The sequence below is a fragment of the Diabrotica undecimpunctata genome, chromosome 9 (genome assembly GCF_040954645.1).
Source record: "Diabrotica undecimpunctata isolate CICGRU chromosome 9, icDiaUnde3, whole genome shotgun sequence".
NCBI classification, from domain to species: Eukaryota; Metazoa; Arthropoda; class Insecta; order Coleoptera; family Chrysomelidae; genus Diabrotica; species Diabrotica undecimpunctata.
In genome coordinates, this window is record NC_092811.1 from 103,954,281 (window position 1) to 103,970,324 (window position 16,044).

The 16,044-nt window shown below is 33.2% G+C and overlaps 1 protein-coding gene across 1 annotated transcript in view; it reads left to right on the plus strand.

Moving 5' to 3' along the window:
- Positions 1 to 1,854: 1,854 nt before the first annotated feature.
- The window catches only part of LOC140449832 (odorant receptor 49b-like), a 37,163-nt gene continuing 22,973 nt past the window's right edge, over positions 1,855 to 16,044 (plus strand). The window contains exons 1-4 of the mRNA XM_072543197.1: positions 1,855 to 1,959; positions 5,497 to 5,668; positions 8,956 to 9,334; positions 15,760 to 15,859. Of these exons, the coding sequence (XP_072399298.1) occupies positions 1,945 to 1,959; positions 5,497 to 5,668; positions 8,956 to 9,334; positions 15,760 to 15,859 (666 nt within the window). The 5' untranslated portion in view covers positions 1,855 to 1,944. The remainder of the gene's footprint in view (positions 1,960 to 5,496; positions 5,669 to 8,955; positions 9,335 to 15,759; positions 15,860 to 16,044) is intronic.

The window sequence follows — 16,044 nt, forward strand, 5'->3', positions numbered from 1 at the left end:
ACATTTTGCTTAGAAGAAGACAGCGCAATGCGTTAATCTCTTCATAAACTTCAAGTGAAAGGTTACGCTTCATGTAAGTTAAACTTAATTATCTCAAAATAGAACCTTTTTCATCATCCTAGAAACAAATTACTGGCAGATAATAAAATTTTGCATTTAATATTTATTAATTTAATACTAATTCGTTGTCATTAAAACAAATGGGTATGTAAGCCAAAATTCCTGTTTCCTATTAAATTGTCTTCCAAAAAATAATGTAAATGTCAACTATAATGGAATTATGTGTCAGTAATTCACTTTTGAATGATTTTAAAATAGAACTTTAAGCAATGTTGTAGAAGATATGGCAGTTTATTGTAAATAAATGCGGTAGCATAGAGGGCATTTTAGCGACACCTTATATTTAAAGCATAGCTATATTTTTTATATCATACGGTCTAAGTCTCTACAATCCTAAAAAGGACCAATGCGAAGTCTTCCTAATTTACAATAATACATTAATCATGTAGAATATAAAAATCATATTTTAGAACAAGACTTGTCCAGACAACAAAAGGAGAATCACCAAACAAACAACTGAATCTACTATAGTTTCAGTCTAATCTACGCTAATCTTTCAGTTCTGATTAAAGGTTATACACAAAATAAGGAAGATTCAGCATATTCAACCATAAAGCAAGGGGTTAAAAAGATCCAATACACTTTACATCCTAGCTTTCACTGGCAATGAAAACTGCCAAAAAAATTGGTACAACTTGCAAAATCTATGGGTTAAGCCATAACTACTACTTTTTCATAGTAAAAGCACTGAAGGACCTCCAAGTAGCTTTACTCTTGACGGAAATTCCATTCATTACAGTAGTGAAAGACGATGACACCTTTTACATCAGAACATTGTGCGGATCGCACGTGTTGGAGGAGGTGAAGAAGAGAAAAAATCGAAGCAAAAATAGTGTGTAGAGTCTTTCTAATTCCAGCTTACCCGAAAAGACTTGCCATCGATGAAAAAAAAGAAAAATTATATTCTAAGTTCGGTTACAAAAGGGATAAAAGCAGCAATTAATTTTAAGCTTTATGGTACTTTGTGAAACTGTGAAAAAAATTTACTAAAACAATAATGATTGTATTTTGCTTTTAAAAAGTTGTTTGCATAATAAAAAAATTGGTACGTTACAATATATTTTATAGAAAAATAGTTTAGTTTTGGATTTGATTGAGTACTTTCTTTCCAAAATTCTCTTTAGTTAAGTTATAAAAGATTTTGGGTCTGAATACCCCATTGTTTACGTCCTATCTCGTATTGTGCCTTATTGAGATTGGTGGAGATGAAAAAATCATAAATTCTTATATATCTGAAAGAAAGCAATAAATTTCTTAATTATAACGACAGTTTAAATTTTGTTACTCACCTGTAATAGGTTCGTTATACTGTTGTTACTGTGGCTTAAATGCAGACAGTCATCATATTTTAAAATCATAGTGGCATATCTGCATATTTCTCTTGATTTAGTCAATAAACTGTTTATTTGTTACGAATACTTCAACAAACAAGACTTTTTATAATTTTATCCATATAAAGTTAATTATAAAAAACTTTTAAAACTCTTTGGCGAAAAATGTTTCTTTGGTTTTATGCCGGTTTGATTTCACAGCGACAAATTGTCCTCTACTTTTTTTCGTATTTTCTTCAAATCTTAAAAATTTTAAGGCTTTGGTCACAGAATTTTAAAAACCAAGGATAATGCCAAATTATTTTTATGGATACCCAAAGCCGTATTAAAATTGATAATTTTATGGCCTGAAAAAGGAACAAACTTATTACTGGTTAGAGCCAACTACATATTTCTACTAAGTGTTAATCTTTTTGTTACCTATGGTATTTTTTACTATACCATAACCTACAAAGATCAGTTCGATAAATTTGCATATGGTTTATGTATCTGTATGGTACCAATGTTGGTAAGTATTAATACTAAAATAGAGTCAGCCTAGAAAATATATGGAATTTTTTTTTTCGGACGCCGTCTGTTATCAACAGGTAGCCAATTAGCCTATTGTTGTTTTCTGAGTATTGTTCTGGTAATATCTCTTACTTCCGGGTCTCTGAGTACTGATCGACCGTTCCCACAATTTTTGGGTATCGGCCAAAGATCGTCCTTTTGTCTAAATCATCCAAACGCTGCTTGTTTTCCATTTACCGGCATTGACGACAGACCACAGCCCGTCTATTTTATTAAGATGATTCGTCTTTGTATTTTTGTGTACTTATTGTATAGAAATAAATTTTATTTTTGTTAGGTATATATTTGAATATATTTTTATTTAAATTAAATTTGCGTTTTACTGAATCTGGTAGAGATCTGGTACAGGTCTGGTCAAGAAAAAGAAAAATGCGGTTTCATCCAGCCACGACAGACACAGCCTCAGTAACTGGAACCACGACCGGTAAGTCATGGATATTTCGCCTGTATCAAGAGATATTACAGCACAAAACCGAAAGAGTTGGCTTAGATTCCAAAGGAGTAAAGGGGCGTAAGAATGTGGCTTGTGTTGTATGACTTTGTGAACATTTCAAAAATGTTACTTATGGATACTTATGGGAAAGAAAAGAGGGAATAAGAATTTTTGGAGAAATCATAAACACCATGAGATTTGCAGATGACACCGTAATTATGGCTGAGAGTATAGAAGAACTACAAACTTTACTAGATGCAATAAATAGTGAATGCATTCAAATGGGACTTGACATCAACACAAATAAGACCCAATTTATGATAGTATCAAGGAGTCCAATAAATAATGAAGAACTAACTCTTGGTGGACAGCAAATAGAGAGAGAGACAAAATATAAATATCTGGGAGCTTACATCAACACAGAATTAGATCCAAACCAAGAGATCAGGGTACGAATAGAAATGACAAGGGCAGCGTTCTTAAAATTCAAGCAATTGTTCTGTGTTGGTCGCAACTATTGTACAGGGTAGAAACATGGACATTAAAAGCTATATACGCTAATAGTTAAGAAACTTGAAGCCTTTGAACTTTGGATATACCGGAGAATGTTGAGAATTCTATTGACTGCCAGGGTCACCAATGAGGAAGTGCTGAGAAGGATGGGTCGAGACAAAAAATTGTTGAGAATAATAAAAGTACGCAAGACTGCATATCTTTGACACATACTAAGAAATGATAAATGTAGTCTTCTTCAGGTCATCATGCAAAGGAGTCGATGGCAAAAAGGGAATAGGTAGAATGAGGAAGTCATGGCTGCGAAATATTCGACACTGGACAAACATGACTGTAGACGAATTATTCCAGGTTGCAAAAGACAGAGAAGCTTTTAAAAATGTAGTCGCTAACCTCCGTTAATGTGGACGGTATAAGAAGAAGACTCATGGATTGTGAGACATTATCCGATATGACTTTTTTCGGTACTTTTGAGTGCAGAGTGTCGATGATACTCATGATACTGATACCGATGATAATGATGAACCTGTTTTATAAACCAGTCTTGGATGACTATCAAGAAAATGTTCCCCTTTATAGATCATGGGAATGGTCCCATTAAATCAATTGAGACATATACCAAGGATTTTCTACAGTGGACGTTTGCATTTTTCCTGCTGGTTCCATCTGTGACACTTTATACTAAAGGCATATATCTAATATAGTCAGTCTGCTATTTGTTTGAAAGTGATCGATTATGCTAGTCGAACTCTCAAACCGAGACAAGATACTCCACAACCGAAAAATATCTGACCATCTTATATGGAATAAAATAAATTAGGTACATAGGTTACAGTTTTAAACTCATCTCAGAGCACCAGTCGTTGAAATGGCTGACCAACCTTAAAACAAGAAGAGACTGGGTGAGAAATACAAACGTTGGAGAGCCTTCTCCAGCTGATTCTCCAAGGAAAAGTAAATGGTAAGAGAGGACCGGGAAGAAGACGCATTTCCTGGCTTCAAAATTTGCGAAAGTGGTATAACACGACTACCACTGAACTGTTCCGCGCTGCAATAAGCAAAGTGAAGATAGCCGTGATGATCGCCAACGTCCGGAACGGATAGGCACTTTAAGAAGAAGAAGAGAGCAATGCAAAATTCAAGATATTGTAAGATGGGGAAGGCAGCGTAAAAGAATGTGGTAAAGTCATGTAAGACGAATGGATGAGAATAGACTCCCAAAAATTGCCCTAGAAAACAACCCGCCTGGAAGACCACCTAAAAGATGGAGGGATAGTTGGCAATCTACCTCCCAGGAAATTAATCAGAGGCAGCTTCAGAATTAAACAGATCTAAAGATCTCCAAGAAGTAGAAGAAGAAGAAGAAGTATCATCAGTATCAGTTTATTGTACTCAAAGCCAGTGAATAATAATCTGGTCCCCACACAAGTTTATGCGCCCACAGCGAGCAGTAGTAAAAACGAAATAGAGAAATTTTATGATGATATAAAGATTGTAGTAAGTCATGTGACAAATAAAGACATTATTTTAATAATGGAGACTTCCATGCCAAAGTAGGAAAAGGAAAAGAAAACATTATAGGCAATTTAGGACTTAAACTTAAACTTAAACAACGTAATGACAGAGGAGGTCGTTTTGTATTCTTCAAACTGCCCAAGCGTCGTTTATACACTTGAAAGTCACCAGCAGATACTAAACAGAAGAATATAAGAAATCAGATAGATTATATAACAAAAAGATACCGAAATTCAATCAAGGTAACTAAAACACTACCTGGAGCAGATGTCCCTCAGATCACAAGTTATTAATCAGCGACATCAAAATCAAACTTAAAAAAGTTAAACACCAAAAACCGACTAACCAAATAAACACTGACTGTATTCGAGATAATAGCCGAGCAATCATATACGAGATAGAAAAAAAGTTCGAAAAATCGTAAGAAACACTGGAATCAGATCAAAACTATCATGCAAGAAACAACCAAAAAGTATAAAACTATTAATAAACGCAAACAAGAGTGGGTGACTGATGAAGAGATTAATGGACAACAGAAAAGAACAGAAAAATAAAACACTAAATAATACAACAAAATCAATAAAGAAATCAGAAGGAAAAGAAAAATGGTACAGCAGCAAATGTACAGCAACATAGACGACTTCTTCCCGTAATATTGGTGGTCCGATATCCTCTGTGGTTTCTAATGATAGTTCTTCTCGTTCATCATTAAATAGCTTTTGGATGTAATTAGTCCAGTGACACAATCTTTCCTTCATATCAATAATAATATCTCCTTTCCCAGTGAGAATTAATTTGTATTTGGAGTTATGCTTTTTTAAGTAGCAGATATAATAAATTATATTAGAATGTATGTCTCTTTTTGTATAGTAGTTTTGTATCTTTAAATTGTTACTTTAAAGTTAATTTTAAATATGCACGTCTGATAATTGTTTAAAACTATGTTTTTCTTAAGTAAACTAACTTCTGACTTTTAGCTATATAACTAATAAGTTTAATTAGTCTTATTTTTAGCATTTATTTAAAGGTCCCGCAATGTGTTACAATATCAAAAAGATGGAGCTCTTGGTAGAGCAAATATTGCAACACTTTTGGCCGTATGATTTACTTGGTGGTCATTCCCAAGAGTATATAGAATCTCTTTTCTCTCATATTTATATCCTTCAACTTTTATTTTGTTTATTAGGTAAGCAGTTCATTCTAAAATTATTATCTTATATCATTACAATATCAATTTATTTATTAATTATAAAGTTGTCGTATAAACAATAATATTTTATGTAAATGGGATGGTAATGCGAATGCGAGGAATATTATGTCTCTCACACTAACACAAAACTTATGACAATCATGAAAAATATACTATTAGTAGTTCTTATTTTTCTTCTAGCCTCAGGTGACATACTAGTTTTCTCTTACTCTTGGTCGTAAAACTTTGTAAAAACCATTACCCATTCAGTAGACTTCACCAAGAGGTCCAGTGCCCTAGATATAAACAATCTTATGAAGAGTGTAATAATTTCCCCTGTGAATGCAAGTCTCACCTACAAAATTATTTTCAATTACAGTGTCTGGTAAACCTGTATTGAATCTAATCAAAATCGCTTTATTTAAACTAACTCATTATAGTACTGGTAAAATAAAATTTATTCTTAAAAATACTATTGGAATCTTACATACTGGCGCTTGAATTGTTGAATCTTCTTCCTTTCTCAACGGTAGTCGGTGGTGTTCGCTGTTTCATAGATCGCTAGTCAAACACACAAGAAATAAGGAATTGCCGTATTGTGTCTGAATTCACAATAATAAATCATAATTTCTCCAGTTTCGATCCCACAAAATTTGGTTCCCAATAATTGAGGACTTTGCTGCAAGAAGGGGGCAGCTCAATTTTTGGTCAAATTTTAGTTTATAGATGCATAAGATGCATCTATTACGCATATTGGTGCAAGAAAGAAGCAGATCCATAAATGGTAAACCTATAACTGTTTATGTACCTACCTCCGAAGTTGTACCTGCCATCATGTAAGAAGGATGCACCTCCGGAGCTGCCCCCGGAGGTGCAGTCTATCTCTATGATTCAGTCGATTGAAGCCCATTGCTCTAACGATCTAACGTATTCTCGCAGTGCATTTTACAAAAGTTTATTATTTATTTGTATCATGAGTGGTACAGAATCTGATTTTAATAATGTTAGTCTGTTTAGTAGAGGTTCGTCTGATACGAGTGGATAATATTGCTAAAACTTTGCGCAGTCCCAACATTATATCCCCGAACAGCAAACAAGGTAAACATAAAAATAGAAAAAACCGCATTTCAAAAGATTTACTGCAGAAGGTAGATAATCACGACGTTAGTCACCCTACAGCCGAGTGAAAACGTCCCGTTTTTATTTGTCTTCTGATCTCAATGTTAAAAAGATGCATGAACTTTATTTGCAACTGAATAAACCGGAATGTGCTGTTGATAAAAACTATAAACCTAAAGTAACTTACGATTTTTATTTTAGGTATTTTAAAGCAAATTTTAATTATAGTTTTGGGGCGCCTCGTTTAGACACCTGCAAAAGATGTGACATATTACACAATAGCCTTCAAGTTCCAGCTCTTGATGATACTAAAAACGAAAATTTACGACTTGAAAAGAAAGTACATGAGGTTAAAGCAAGTCGTTTACAGACTAAAGAAATGACAAAACTGTGCCAACAAAATAACGACATAGAAATTTTAACGTTTGATTTTCAGCAGAATCTTCCTCTACCGAAAATTCCGGCCGGCGAAGCCTTCTACAAACGTCAACTATGGGTCTACAATTTTTGCAGAACCTGCAAACCTCATTTTTACATTTACGATGAAACAACCGCTAAAAAATCACCAAATAAAGTTGTTTCTTTTCTTTATTACTACATAAACAATATCCTTCCAAAAAATGTCAGACAACTGTACCTTTTTTCCGATAATGCTGCAGCTCAAAATAAACATTTAACGACACTACAGTTTCTGCATCTTCTTGTAAGAACCACGTCTTTGGAGAATATTTAACATCGTTTTCCTGAACCAGGGCATAGTTTTCTACCGTGTGACCGTTGTTTTGGTGTTATAGAAAAGTTTTTACGAAAAAAAGATTATATTTTCTCTCCTACACAATGCTGTCAGTTTATTCAACAGACATCCAAATATTTCATACCCATTATGGTTCATCAAGATATGATTTTTAACTTTAGCAGTCATTTTGAGAACCATTTTAAAAAAGTTATAATGAATTCTCAGAAACAGTTTAAGATTTCTCAACACCGGATTTTTGAATACAGCAAGGACCACATGGATACAGTTAATGTGTCTGTTACAACTGGTATTCCTATTTTTGAATCGTACTACATTTTGAGGGGCAATAAAGATAATCTTTCAGTTGAAACTAACTTGATGGTGTACGAGTCATCAATACCCGTAAAAAAGCTAAGTACAAAGACGTAATGCAGTTAGCTACCAATTACGTTCCAGCCAACGAAATGGAGTTTTACCAATCCCTTAAATATGATGACGTAGGTTATGATAACCATGATTCCCAGATTTCAGGCACGGATGACGACGACCAAGCAGACGAATAGACTGATTTTCTGTTTGAATATAAAAGACAAACCTTTTTTTTGGTAATTTTTAATATTAATAAAGAGATTTTGCAGTAACTTTTTTTTCCAACAATAACTACAATGAGTACTATTTTTTTGTAATTTTTATGCAAGATAGGGGCAGCTCCAAATTTTTGTGCATTTTTTCTGCAAAAAGAAGCTTATATAAATAAAGGAAAAAGTTGACAGGTGTACCAATATGATTATTATCTTTTAACTAAACTGCTATATTGTAATTAATACATAAGTAAATTTTTATAAAACATTTTTTCTATTTTCCCAAAAGTTACTATAAATGGAGCTGCCCCCTTCTCGCAGCAAAGTCCTTAATTTTGAATATTCTATATATTGCTCCCATGTGGCATTTTTTCTGACTTACATGGATTTCTCTTCGGACATGGATTCAGAAAATAATTGTCCCAAGCTTTGGTTCATTAGTAGTGCTAGTCATATTAATTCATAGACCTATATGGTCCTCTATCGGTAGTCGGCTCGCCGAGAAAGTAAGAAGAGGCCATTATAATATGGCTTTTATATCTCCAGGAGGGAATTTTCACTTTTATTTTTGCCAGATTTTCAGTGATGTAGGTAATTTAAGATTAAAATGAGCATGATTTTAGTATGTAAATAAAGTGAAAATTGCCATGTTGTTATCCAACCTTCAATAGAAAACGGAACTTTAAGAAGGATTTATCCTACAGAAAAACTAACGTGGACACCACTGCGATCCAACGAGATATAAATGATTTTTAAAAGTGATTCGAAATATAGCAACAAAGAAAATTTAATGTATGACAATGTTTTGTATTGAATGTGTATTTTAAAAGCAAAATTTTATATTTCAGGTTTCTTTTATACCGTTACTATATTACCTTCACCTATACTTATGTCCTCGGAGAAAAGCTTACCCTTTCCAGTGAAATTCGATTTTGACCACACCGTTTCACCAGTATATGAGATTATTTACTTTCTGCAATGTTTTTTTCTGGTCTTTACCGTCGCCTTTACAGGAATTGGTATAGACTTGTATGTATTGGCTATATGTGCATGCGCGGGTTCTCAATTTAGATTAATTGGACATTGCTTTTCTACACTTGGAACACCTGCTGTACATACTGTAAACCGTAAGCTGGAAAATATTTTTGCTGATGAATATTGTGGAGAACAGAATGAAAATAGGAAAATTTTTATAAGGTGTGTTAAGCATCAAGAAAGACTATTTAGGTGAGAATTTTAATACACACTTTACAATTTATTGTACACTCTGATTAAAAATTATTAATAACCGGCCTTTGAAAGAAGACATCAAGTAAAAATGGGATGAGAAGTTAATTATATTCTAAATAATTTTTTGTTTTTAAAGATATTAATTTTTTTTTATTTAATAAAACTTATAGGCTATAAAGAGAATTTTAATACACACTTTACAATTTATTGTATACTCTGATTAAAAGTTATTAATAACCGGCCTTTGAAAGAAGACATCAAGTAAAAATGGGATGAGAAGTTAATTATATTCTAAATAATTTTTTGTTTTTAAAGATATTAATTTTTTTTATTTAATAAAACTTATAGGCTATAAAGCTGTTGTGTTGTCATATTATTGATTCAATCTAATAATCTGAAGATCAAGTATGCAATCCACCCTCGTTATTGTTTGTTGCTCGTTCTTTTACTCTAAACAAAAATTTCTAGAAAAGTGCAGAGTGCAGTGAACATTCGGGTAGGGCGAAAACAAAGAATTTTTTTTTTACCAATTGATATGTCCTATATGCGGAAAATTGGTTAGATATAATTGCAAAACATACGAACATAGAACAAACATACGAACACATAAAAACCTGCATGAAGACAGCAGCCCTAGAAGCTCTTGAAGAAGTGGACCAAAAATACACCCACCAAACTATGAGGACTTGGAACTATACAGAAAAAAAATAAAGAAGTGAAAAGAAAAGTGGCAAATGAAAAAAATGAAAAATGGGAAAAAACATGCACAGAGATAAAACAGCACATAGGAGGAACGAGAAATTCAGAGTCATGGCGCATCTTAAAGTCGCTCCAAAGAAATAAGACAGAGAAAATCAAGATCGGTCAAATCAAAGAAAACGAATGGCAAGAATACTATAAAAAATTGCTAACCGAAGACCGTCCCGAATTCAAACAATCAGAAATAGACGGAATAGAAATCTACACACATGACGAAATCGAATTAAGCCTAGCTGAGGTAAAAAGAACGATCAAAACTCTAAAGAACAAAAAAGCAGAAGGTCCCGGTGGAACACCAAATGAATTGATAAAAAACGGATCGGAACAGTTATTCCGTATGATACATAAAATGTTTGAGAGAGCACTGAATGGAGAAGACTCACTGAATGGAGAAGAATGGAGAAATAGAAAAAACTGCGAAAACTATCGGGGAATCAGCATTATATCGTCTATAGGCAGACTGTATGGAAAGACCATAAAGGAAAAATTAGAAATATATATACAAGATAAAATCGGAGAAGACCAGGCAGGTTTCACAGCGGGGAAAGCATGCTTAGATCACATTTACACGGTCGAACAACTAATAGAAAAAAGAATGGCCAAAAATAGATCAATCTATCTGGCTTTTGTTGATCTTAAGAAAGCATATGACTCAATACCTAGAACCAAGCTACGGGAAGCAATGGAAGACATCGAAGTTCCACGAAGATTAATAAACGCGGTAAAAGCACTTTACAAGAATAACGAAGTAGCTATCAAAACGGGCAATAGAATATGCAGTCCATTGACTGAAAACCCTGAAACCATGGAAAAGAAAGTGCGAAGGAATGGGTATACCAGTAAGGAACGAATATCTATATACGCTAAGTTTTGCCGACGACCAAATAGAGATCGCACAAGACGAGGATGACCTCAGTTTTATGATTAGAAAACTGGAGCAGGAATATACAAAGAATGGGATGGAAATAAACCTAAAGAAAACTGAATACCTTACAACGGAGAATACAGAAATAAAACAGCTGGAAATAGACGAAGGTAAACAAATCAAAGGAACAGACAAGTATAAGTATTTAGGTTTCATAATATCAAACAAAGAAACAACGGAGGAAGATATAAAAAATAGACTAGGACAAACAAGAGACTGCATACGAAAATTGAACCCGGTACTATGGGATAAGAACATCAGCATGAAAACAAAGAAAAAAATATATTATACCATGACAAGAAGTATCCTCACTTATGGGTGTGAAAATTGGACAATAAATAAGAAAACCAAAAACAAAATAAGAGCAACAGAGATCGAATTCCTAAGGAGAAGCTGCAGAGTAACAAGAAGAGATAGAATAAATAACATGGAGATTAAGAGGAGAATGGGAATGAACTCCGACATAATAGACTACATCGAACAGAAGAGGTTAACCTGGTACGGACATGTCAGAAGAGCAGACCAAAATTGGTGGATAAATAGAATAACAGAGTGGAGCCCGATAGGAAGAAGAAAGAGAGGCAGACCCCGAAGATCTTTCAGAGATGAAGTGGACGAAGCAATGAGTAAAAGAAACCTACAGGAAGGGGACTGGCTAAACAGGAAAAATTGGAGAAAACGGTTGAGTGAAGGAATACAGTGAAAACTGTGGAAATCCTTGTATATATATATATATATATATATATATATATATATATATATATATATATATATATATATATATATATATATATATATATATATATATATATATATATATATATATATATATATATATAATTGCAAAACGTTATCCAAACTTTGGGATTTATAGAACAATATCTTCCGGTGCCCACAGAACTTTAAAAATTTACAAATTAAAAAAAATATATTGAATAAGAACATAACTTTTTTATTTTATATTAATGTTGTTTTTGCTTGTTTACAACTCAAAAATTACTACAAAGTAGTTTATTTTATTGATTTACTGTAGAGAATGACAAAAATTGGATTTCGTTTCAAACTTAGGTAATACTTGTCTTGACAAAACTCAATTTCTTCTGAATCCATCTCTTGCTTCAGCTCCACAAACCAATAGTGATGTTTCTGTCACTAGTTTGAGACATCTTTCCACTGCTTGCGAATGACAAGGAAATTTAAGAATTTCAAATTTATTTGAAGTAGTGGCATCAATCATTTTTCTAAGTTCATCTGTTGATAATTGTTTTGTTATTGATGGTTCTGATATTACAGTAGTTTGCCATTTAATTAAGTCAAAATACTCTTTGGCTCCAAAATTTATATTTGAAATTTTAAACTGGCAATTTTTTTTGGTTTCTTTGTGTCTGTTTGTTATCTTGACGTATTCATTATCCTCTCGCCTTTCGTTTGACGCCTCATACGTTGCAATCGGATCAATAGCAACGAAGATACAATATAGTGCCGTGTTAGCATTGTCTTTGCGTTTGTTTTTTGTCTTAACATTCGTTACCACTTCCCCTTTTCATCGATACCTTGCACGTTGTCGTATGTTGAATCGTTTAGACGTTACAAGCTTGGTGTCCTTTTAGCTATACGCCGTAATACTTGTTTTTGTGTTAGCGTATTCGTTACTTCCTCACCTTTCCGACGATACCTTACATATTACTATCGGACCGACAATAATGGAGATATGCTGTAGTTCCGTTTTGGCAATACCGCCATCTTTGTTTTTATGTTAACATATTCGTTACCCCTTCCCTTTCCGACGATACCTGACACGTCACGATCTGACGAGCCGTCCACCACAAAATAAGCCAAAAATAAGCAGAATGGACCTTAGAATTTATTATGGAGATTTACATGGGAAAATGACCTGTTTTGCGCTAGAAACCCTGCTGCCCTTTTACTGCTAATGTACCTCAAACCGTGTGGTCGTTTATCTCCCAACATGGCTACGGGAATATTCTCTGGATGTGCAAAATATCCAATACCTTGAATGACTTTGTTCACTATTTTCTTTAGTTTTAGTGATAAATATTGCGAGCATTGAATCATATTAAATAAATGAATTGACCCATATTTAACTTATGTCTTTACTTTGATTGAAAACCAAGTGGGAACATACACATTTTGCAAATAAGTTGCCAAAATATTTAAATTGGTACTCGGATTTAAAGTTTCTGTTGCTGTTTGCTGTTGTTATCCACCTCGAATGTGCCATCTTTCACGGTTGTCGATATTTTAAGCTCTCTGATACGGTACCATTACTTACAGCTTTGCTTATTTCGTACAAATATTTGTGGTCTGTACTTAATGTATTTAATGTATATAGTTGTGGTCGTAAAAATAATAACTTTTATATTAAGAAGAGGAGAATTGGCAGTAACATAATATCGAAGCGTGTCTAGATACCAAAAAAACAACCTGTTTTTGCAGGCGTCTCAATGAAAAACGGATGAAATAGAATATATTTTCGATATATCTCAGCTCAAATAAAACGAGTCTTTAATACTAAGTCTTTTCAAGAACAAATAGAATACATTTTCGTGTTTTATTAATAATTCTAACAAAAATAATGAGGAATTCTTGGTGAAAGGTTAAGACTTTAACAATAGTAGTTTCTGACTTTTACTGCCCTGGAGATAACACCCCACAAATTCGAAATAAAGTAGCTTTTGCCATCAACAAAGAAACCGACCATACAACAAAGAAAGATCGATCAAAGCGTTTATATTGATAATAAACAGAATGGCACTTAGAAAATTAAACGCCATGGCGTGCAATATAAACATCATTACATCATACGCACCGACATCGAAGAGCACAGAGTAAGAAATAGATAGATCTTACAATAAATTAGACAAAACGCTGAAAAAAACCAAAAAAGAAGCAGTTAATATTATTTTAGGTGACTTTGTTGTGAAGGTAGAGAAAGGAAGAGATGAAGAAGTAATAGGCGTATATGGACTAGGAACACGTAATGAGAGAGAAGAGAGACTAATTCAGTTTTGCAAATACAACAAACTCATTATCAAGAGCACTTGATACAAACTACCAATCCGAAGAATATACACCTGGACAACCCCTAGAGATGACAGTGAGAACATAGTAAGTAACCTTATTGACTACATCATTATAAACCAAAGATTCCGTAACGCCATAGTATCGAATAAAGCTTACTCAGAAGCAGATGACCACAATCTTGTTTTAGCAGACATAACACTCAAACTAAGGAAAATAAAAACAATCACCAAACACCTAAAATTAATCTAAGAAGACTAAAAGAAACTGATCTCTACCAACAGATCAAAGAAAAAATACACAAGGAAGTCCAGAAAGTAGAAAGACAAGGATATCTTACTGCTACAGAAAAATGGAGAGTTCGAGAAGATTCTGAGGAAGATCATACAACAACAACGGAAGTGCGACACATCCCCTAAAAGCAAGCAATGGATAACACAGGAAATGATGTCATTGATATCAGAAAGAAAGAAATACAAGAATAAAAACGCACAACAATACAAAAACGTAATTAACTGAAGAAATTCCGAAAGAACGGCTAATATCTGAGTTCATCCCAATACCAAAAAACCTGACCAATGAAATGTGATGATTAGAAGAATATAGAACGATCAGTTTGATGAACTATATTTTAAAATCTTCTTGTGACTGATACATAAGACAAGAGGTCAACTGTTACGTTACAAAATCCAACACAGAAGGCTTGCAAACATATTACAAAACACAGAAATAGATTATCTGGATGTGAGAATCACTACAAATCTATACTGATATGAGAAAGTCATAATTCGAGTAGAACAACAAAAATCTAAAGAGATACCCATAAGAAGAGGAGTACGACAACGATGTATACTATCCCGTGTACTTTTTATATGTGCTCAAAAGAGATATTTAAAGAGGCATCAGTAGACATCAATAAAGGCATATCAATTAAAGAAATACTAGTAAATAATCTCAGATACACAAAAGATACAATACTTCTGGCGAACAGCAGAGAAAGGCTGCAAATTTTGGTTGGCCACACTACGTAGTACTGCAATAGGTATAAAATGGTTCTGAACATAAAAAAAACAAAAATCATGATTGTCATTAAGAGCAAGATTGAAGACGAAACAACCTATTTTAAAGGAAAATCTTTAGAGAAAGTACCCACATACTTAGGATGAACTAGGAGCTAAATGAACAATTGGACCGCAGCTTTGAAGTAAAACGACGCATTTTTGTCTTTTTATATGGAGTTGAAAACTGGACAATTACGAACGCAACTGAAAAATGACTTGCTAGATTTGAGATGCGGTCTTGTCGAAGAATAAGAAAAAAAAAATAAAGCTACTTTGAATGCGAATATGAGTTTATGCGATTGGTTCTATAAGGTAAAGTAAAAGGAAAAAGAGCATTGGAGAAGAAAAACAATAATAGAACTTTAGAACTTCTGCAGACAGAGTAAAATGGGCCATGATAATCGCTAATATCCTTAAGGGATGAGGGACACGTAGAAGAGGAAGAATAAGTTTCTGATTCTTTTGCGTAACATGCTTTTGATTACATCGCAAAAATTCCCAAAACTATTAGGTAATAAATTATATATTAAAACATACTCGGTAAAAAGGCAATTGAAAAATGGACCTTAGAGTAAGATTTCTTCTTATTAAAACTTTAGAAAAATATCTTAATATATTTAACAATTTATTTTAAGATTCGTTAAAGACGTAAATGAAGCTTTAAATTTCATTGAATTGGGTCAGCTGATATTAAGTGTGATTGGATTATGCCTAGACGCTTTTATATTGTCATCTGTAAGTACACATTTATTTAAAATTTTAAAACACACTATTTTTATATTTTTACGTGCATTATATAAGATTTTAAACTTCTTGTGTATTCTACACAGTTTCTCAGAGTTTATAAGGGTATAAATCCCCGATATTTTTTGATTTGTTTATTGTATCGAATTTACAAAAAGTTCTCTTTCTTTATTACT